This window comes from Zonotrichia albicollis, chromosome 6, assembly GCF_047830755.1.
Source record: "Zonotrichia albicollis isolate bZonAlb1 chromosome 6, bZonAlb1.hap1, whole genome shotgun sequence".
Taxonomy (NCBI): domain Eukaryota; kingdom Metazoa; phylum Chordata; class Aves; order Passeriformes; family Passerellidae; genus Zonotrichia; species Zonotrichia albicollis.
Window position 1 is genome coordinate 1,196,886 of NC_133824.1, and position 7,356 is coordinate 1,204,241.

Here is a 7,356-nt window from a genome sequence, read left to right on the forward strand (position 1 = left end):
AAAATGAGCAAGCAACACAAGGTAGAGAGACTTTTGATTTGCTGTGTTGTAGTATGAGACCTCAGTTTGTGAAATGCAGTTTAAAAAAATAAATTAATGATTTCATGTTGTCATTAAAACCTGCTATTGGAGCAGGCAGGGGTGTCAGTCCCCATGAAATGTTGATCAGGTTTATTTGGAAAGTGGTGAAAACCTTCAGGGCCGTAGAGTACGGCTCTTCAGGGGCTGTTTTTTCCTAGCAACATGACCCACAGAATCATTAGGTAACTTAGAGAGCTCCACAGAAATATTTTTTGTTCCTCTTCCCTCCTAGCAGGACTTCTTGCAAACTAAGAAAATATATGGAAAGAACAGTGAAAACTGTGGGATGAAGACATTTGCTGATAGTCATGACTGCATGACTACACACTGAGGTTCTGTAATAAGTGTGCAGCCTGTTCCTAGCAAAGTCAGGGGGCAGAAACTCCTATAAACATGGGATGAAGAGCCCATACCACTCCTGCTTTTGTGGAGGAGTCAAAGGGGATGGAGACTGGCTGGTGGTCCATGAAGACCACCAAAGAAGGAGGCTCCTCCTCACTTGAATAAGCAAAGGCTCTGCAAGGTCCTGTTGGAAAAGCAGCTTTCAATGTCAATTTTAAACATGGAAAAACAATTGCAAAATCACTCCATACTTTTTTTTAAGAGTAATTCATGTTGTTTAGTACTCAGTTCTTTGTGGGGCCAATAACATCCTGCAGCAGAGTGTTGTGGCCCCTGTTCCAGGGCAGACTAGTGACAGTGTGACTACAGGGAGCAGTGACCCACAGTCCAAGAAGGGCTCTTTGGCTGCTTCATGCTTGTTTTCATTATTTCCAAGTGAATGCAGAGGCATTATTGGAAGTTGCTTGTTTTCATTACAGCTTCCTTCTGACAGGTGTGACAGGCAGCACGACAGGTTGCTCTGGGCCCTTCGCCATGCTGAGCTCTTGAGGCAAAGCTGCTTTCTGTGATTCCCTAAAGGAGGCAGCTGCCAGGCTCCTTGTGGCCACCTGTGCTCAGGGACTGGCATGCAGCATGTCAGGGAAACCTTTCCTGTGGAGAGCACACACAGCTTTTCTCCCTTGGTGCTGACAGGGAGCCACAGAAGCTGCTACGTGGGGAGCAGGGGCAGGGGAACTCCTGCTTCCCCAGTCAGAACCCAGCACGACACTGTTGTGGTGTTGTTGTGGGTCCCAGGATAAGGTGAGAGTTGAGAATTGACTCCAAGTTCTCAGAAGGCTGATTTATTATATTAATATATATATTATATTAAAAGAAAATTATATACTAAAACTATACTAAAGAAAGAGAAAGGAGACATCAGAAGGCTACCAAAGAATGAGAATAAAAACTCATGACAGATGCAGAGTCCAACACAGCTGGCTGTGATTGGTCATTAAGTAAAAACAATTCACATGGAACCAATCAAAGATGCACCTGTTGGTAAGCAACCTCCAAGCCACATTCCAAGCAATCAGATAATTATTGTTTACATTTCTTTTCTGAGGCTCTTCAGCTTCCCAGGAGAAAAATCCTGGTGAAGAGATTTTTCATAAAATGTCACAGTGACACGACACCATAAAAGCTCCCCCAGGTTTTCCATCAGGCCCACAGACCAGGACGTTGCACAAAGACCATATTGCATTTCTAGCCTTTAGCTGGCAGTCCTTCACAGAACTGCAAGGAAATACCCCAAGTTCTTAAAGTATGAATAGTGCTTCAGATCCATTTGATGCTTTGTCCCAAGCTGATATTCCCCTCTGCCTCTTTCCCCAAGCACTGGGTGCAGGCTGCATCTCTGTTTCCACAGGTGCCAGCAGCAGCAGCACAGAGCTGAAGGGTGCTGTCAGATCACAGCAGGCTTCAGCCACATGAATATCCTGGCTGGAACCTAGGCTTTCCAGAGAGGCATTAAGTGGGTTAATTCTTAAAATCTTACTTAAAATTGCTGACAAGTTGAGTGCTCAATTCCCTTAGGATTTTTAAGCAGGTGGAATATATATATCCACCTATATATAGCCAGTGGAAAGGACACCAGATTCCCATTCCCAGCTTGTTTAAGGACTGCTATGTGAACAGTCTTGGACAAAGTGCATTTGAGAAACCTGATTAATTCTGCTTGCCATTCAGTCTTGCACTAAATAAGACATGAAGCTCCAAACACAAAACCAGCCGTTCTTCTGCTCTAACAGTTTGCTGTCAACACAAGACAATAAAATATGAATATTTTAGATTCATAATGCAGACAAATAGGAAATAGGAGCTGTATTGTGCTTCACATGCATGGCTAACTCAGTAATGCTAATGTGATTATCTCACTGAACTTTTGTTCTGTCGCTTAAGGGTAACTTTGCCTTGCTTAGCAGGGGTATACATATTTGTTTCTCACAGGCCTAATGTCTTTTTTAAGTTTGTAGAAATACAGAAGCCTGATCTCCTTCAACTATTACAAGGTAGCATCTTTCCTTGGCAATAAAGTCTTGCGCATAAAAATCATAGAATGATAGAGTTTTTGGTTCTTGTAGAAGTAAGGATAGTGGCTAACAGAGCTGCCATCCTGGACTTCCAGGCTGCAGATTTTTTTCCTTTAAGAAAAGGAAAGACATCAGAGATTGATCCTTTAAGAGATCAATTCACAGAGTCCTTTGGGGAGCAGTGCCAAGGAGTTCAGAAAGGGCAAAGGAGTTCAGGAAGGCTGGAGATTCTTCAAGAAGGAAATCTTAAAGGTGCAGGAGTAGGCTATCTCCAGGTGCTGAAAGCTGGCTAAAATTCAGTGAAAAAACAGGAGTTCATGACCTTTTTGAAGAAGGGGTAGGCAATTCAGGAAGGCTACAGTGATACCATGTGATTATCAAGGTCAAAATTAGAATTGAAATTAGAAAAACATCAGAAATAGAAAAAGCCTAACTGAAATGAAATTTGATTACTACAGTCAAGAGCAATAAATGTTTCTGCAAGTACAAAAGGAGAGCTAAGGAGAATCTTCATCCTTCACTGGGTGTATGGGGAGATATAATGACATGCTTCTCTCATTTACACCTGCCCCTCATTGTGATGTCCCTTGTGATGTCACTGGCACCAGAGACATCACAGTCAGGCCAGCCCTGCCCTTCATACCCACCCCAGCTCAGACCCTCACAATGGCCCCAAGAAACCTCAGTCCTGACACCCAACAAATGCAGACCCACTGCTCTGGAATGGCCTCCAGACCCTCACTTTACAAAGCAGGACAAAGCTCCCCTGAACCCTTGGCAAACATAAAACTGGATGATGCTATTCCTGGGTGCTTTGTTCCTTGAGATCCCTTGTGGTGAGATGGGATCAGTTCCCTTATCACACATCCTTGTCCTTCTGGGAGTGCTCTTGGGGCCTTTGTGACACCCTTGTGTGTGGGGTGCAGAGAAGTACTTGGGGGTTCTCGTGGATGAAAAGCTGGCCATGAGCCACCAGTGAGTATTCACAGCCCAGAAAGCCAGTGAAATCCTGGGCTGCTTCCAAAGAAACCTGGGCAGCAGGTTGAGGGAGACGCTTCTGCCCTCAGGAGGCCCCACCTGGAGCCCTGCATCCAGGCCTGGGCTCCTCAGCACAGGAAAGATGTGGAGCTGTTGGAGCAGGCCCAGAGGAGCAGTGGATCTGCATTTGGTGGATTTCCTTGGGCCATTGTGAGGGTCTGAGCTGGGGTGGGCATGAAGGGCAGGGCAGGCCTGCCTGTGAGGTCTCTGGTGCTCCTGACATCATGAGTGATGTCACAATGAGGGGCATGTAGGCAATGCTGCCCCATTGTACAGTGGGCCGACCTAGCCATGATGTGTCTGGTGCTAGTGACATCACAAGGGATGTCACAATGAGGAGCAGGTATAAATGGCAGCAGGAAGCATCATTGCCCCAGGGCAGCATGGATGACACCAAGTGTGCACAAACAGCAGATGCTGTTCTGGATGAGGGCAGGACCACAAACACCCAAGAGAGTGCTTCCAGCCCTGCATCCAGGGCCCAGCCCCTTCCAGGCGCACCTTGCAAAGGGCACAGTGCCACCACTGGGACTGGGCACAGGCTTTGCTGTCTGCCAGCTCCCTAGCCCCCTCTTCTTCCTGCCTGCTGTCTCCCATCCCTTCTTCCCTCCCTACCGGCTCCCTTCATTTCTCTTTTCTTCCTTCCCTCCCCTCTCAGCACTGCTGCACTCCTCTCCTTTCTCTTGCAGGTCATAATGCTCATACTATTCCTGCTCTGGCTTGTGCAATGCCTCCGCCATTTCATCACTGTGTACCTGGATGAGGACCTCAACCAGCAGAGGACTCAGGTGATGCAGGAGTTGGCCCACATGACTGAGGAGCAGAGTTTTGGGTCCTGGGGAGTTCTGCTCTGGACTGCAGTGCAGCAATGCCTGTTCTGGGCCCTTGCTGGATCCCTGATTGTGCTCTTGGCACTCTACTGGTGGCTCAGGAAAAGGGTCCATGAGGTGGACAACAGAAGGGACTCAGAGAGCGAAGAAAGTGAGGATGAAAATCCTGCTGATAGGAATATGACCTGGGTCTTTTCAAGACGCTTCCAGCTGTCAGTGCCGAAGCTGGCTGCTAGGAGACGGGTGGTGCAGGAGCTGCTGAGTGACCTTCTCCAAGTCTCCCACAGCCTCTTTTCAGACACCTTCTTCCCAGTGCTGGAACCAGTCATTGGGGTGGGCAGTGCCTGTGAAGGATGGAGTCCCCATAAGGAGGAGGACATTGTCTACTGCATGTTTGTGCCCCTGAAGCCGCCCCGTGGGCATGCCTTCCACCTGGAGCCAGATTGCACGGGGGAGATGCCACAGACGAGCATGCGTGTCCGCGTGGAGCTGGTGTGCACCTGCACCGGGGAACAGCCTGACCAGAACATGCTGTGCTTCCTCCACCACTCTGAGCAGGAGCTGAAGAGAAATCAGGTGGCTAGCCTTCTACACACCCTCTGCACTGGCCCTTACCTCGATGGGGAGAAAATTGCCCTCTGGTTCCAGACATTTGTGATCTCAGCCTGGTCGATGCTGCCTCAGTCCCATCGCTACAGCATGAAGGTCCTTCCCTCCTGTCGCTCCTGCAAGATGAAGCTGATGAAAGCCTCTGGGAGAAGCCTCTTTGTGGAGACAGTATTTAGTGTGCAGCAAGGTGACTCGGACATCTTCCTGAGCAGCCAGCCTCCAGAGGCCCACCTCCCCCCAAGCACAACGTGGCTGGAGAGCTACGCTGTGGCAGAGGCAAAGTTCTTCAGGCATGTGGCCATGCAGGCCCCACCCCACAGCTGCCACCTCAAATGCCTGCGGCTCTGTGCTCGCATTCTGGAGGGCTCAGGCCTTTCTATCTATGCCTTGAAGACCACGGTCATGCACCTCCTGACCTTGATCCCCCTGTCGGAATGGCAGCACAAGTATCTCCTGTTGCGGGTGGATGACACCATGCGCTACCTGCGCTGTTGCCTCGAGGAGAAACGCCTCAAGCACTTCTTCTTTGATAACGAGGACATGCCCCAGGAGATCTCCTTGCCCCCAGCCTTCCAAGGGGCACAGCCCCTGAACCTCTTCCAGCACCTGGCACGGGATCCAGCCGCTCAGACTGAGGCATTGAAGAAGTTTGATGACCTGCAATATAACTTCTACTTTGGGTTCTGAATGAGACAGCTGTAGAATCACAGAATTGTGAAATCACAGAATCATAGAATTGTAGTACTGTAGAAGAGTAGAATCATTAGGTTCATAGGAAAATACTTCCAATACCATTCTAACCATACTTTGACTTTCTGGGAGCTTTAGTTGATGTAAAGTTTACAACAAATGGTGTGTTTGAATGAACACTGTATCTCTGAGCGTCTATGCATCACGTTGGCATGGAATGTGGCTGCTCAGCTACCACAGAGTTGGAAATTATTTGGTATAAGATCTGAGGTGGTGGACTCTGGTTTCTCTGATTCCCTGGCTACCACTCCCCCACTGTCCATGCTCCTGCACTGGAGAAATAGGAATAGCTGGTCACTCTCCACAGCTGTGCTCACTGCTAAGTGGCATTTAATGTTGCTGCCCTCCAGCAGCTCCGAGCCTTTTTGAGAGAGTCCATTCCTCCTGTGAGCGTTACTGGGTACAAAGATGGCAATAAATAATATATTTGAGAAAACACTTCATCTGTGAGTCTCCCTGTTCATCCTGGAGAAGAGAAAGCTCCAGGGAAAACTCATTGAAGCCTTCCAGTACTTGGAAGGGATCTTATAAAAAAACAAAAGAGAGTGACTTTTTATACGGTCAGAATAGCATAGGACAAGGCAGAATAGTTTTGTACTAAAAGAGGACATTTAGATTGCATGTTAGAAAGAAGCTTTTCATTGGGATGCTGCTGAGGCTCTGGCACAGGTTTGCCCAGAGCAGCTATGGCTGCCCCATCCCTGGAAGTGTTCAAGGCCAGACTGGATTGGGATCTGAGCAAGCTGGTCTGGTGGAAGGTGTCCCTGCCCATGAACTTTAAGGTCTCTCCCTCCCCAACCACTCCAGGATTCTGTGATCTTGGATGGTTTCTTTGGACATGGGCCTGAAGCAGGAGCAGGAGGGGAGCCTGTTGCTGTGGGGTTCAGCATCCTGGGGCAGCTGGCACAGGGGTGGCAAAGGCTGCCTGTGCACATCCATGCACATAGGAGCTGGGGAAGGCTCTGAAACAGAAATCTGAGGGAGCTGGGGGTGTGCAGCCTGGAGAAAAGGAGGGTCTAGGGGAATCCCATTGCTCTCAACAACTCCCTGAAAGGTGGTAGCAAAGTAAGGGTTGGCCCTTTCTCGCAGTAACATGTTACAGGACAAGAAGAAATGGCCTCAAGCTGTATGGGGGTGGTTTAAATGAGTTATTTGGGAAAGGTTTCTTCCTCGAAGGGGTTGTCCAGCGTAGGAACAGGTATCCCAGGGATGTGGTGGAGTCACCATCCCTGGAAATGATTAAGGGGTGTTTCAAGTGCCTGGATGTAGCACTTGAGGACATTGGTTAGTAGTGACCAAGGTGATGGCACTGGGCTGGTGGCTGGATTTAGTGATATTAAAGGTCATTTCCAACCTTAACAACTCCATGATTTGGTACTGTTTTTGTCCAAGGGACCGTCACTATATATGAAAGTACGTTCACACATACATACTGTATGTGATAATCTCTGCTCCACATACAGCATTTCCTCTTGCTTGAGGCAAAACAGTTTGCAGGGAAGTTATTTGTGCCCTTTGCATCTTCCTGCATCAGGTAGTCACTAGAGCATTCTGACTTTTTGCCATAACATCTGATGTCCTCTCTTTATGGGATGGTATGCTGATGCTATCTTCCACTTCCAGGGCCCTCTGCA

General features: G+C 48.3%; 1 protein-coding gene across 1 annotated transcript; it reads left to right on the plus strand.

Moving 5' to 3' along the window:
* The first annotated feature begins 4,228 nt into the window (after nt 1–4,228).
* On the plus strand, nt 4,229–6,021 carry LOC102060761 (inositol 1,4,5-trisphosphate receptor-interacting protein-like 1). The gene has a single exon (XM_026796311.2). It carries the CDS (start codon nt 4,229–4,231, stop codon nt 5,657–5,659), a length of 1,431 nt encoding a protein of 476 aa, XP_026652112.1. The 3' UTR covers nt 5,660–6,021.
* Nucleotides 6,022–7,356: the final 1,335 nt, after the last annotated feature.

Coding starts and splice junctions, on each gene's coding strand:
- LOC102060761 (XM_026796311.2), top strand. CDS start 4,229: ATGCTCATACTATTCCTGCTCTGGCTTGTGCAATGCCTCCGCCATTTC.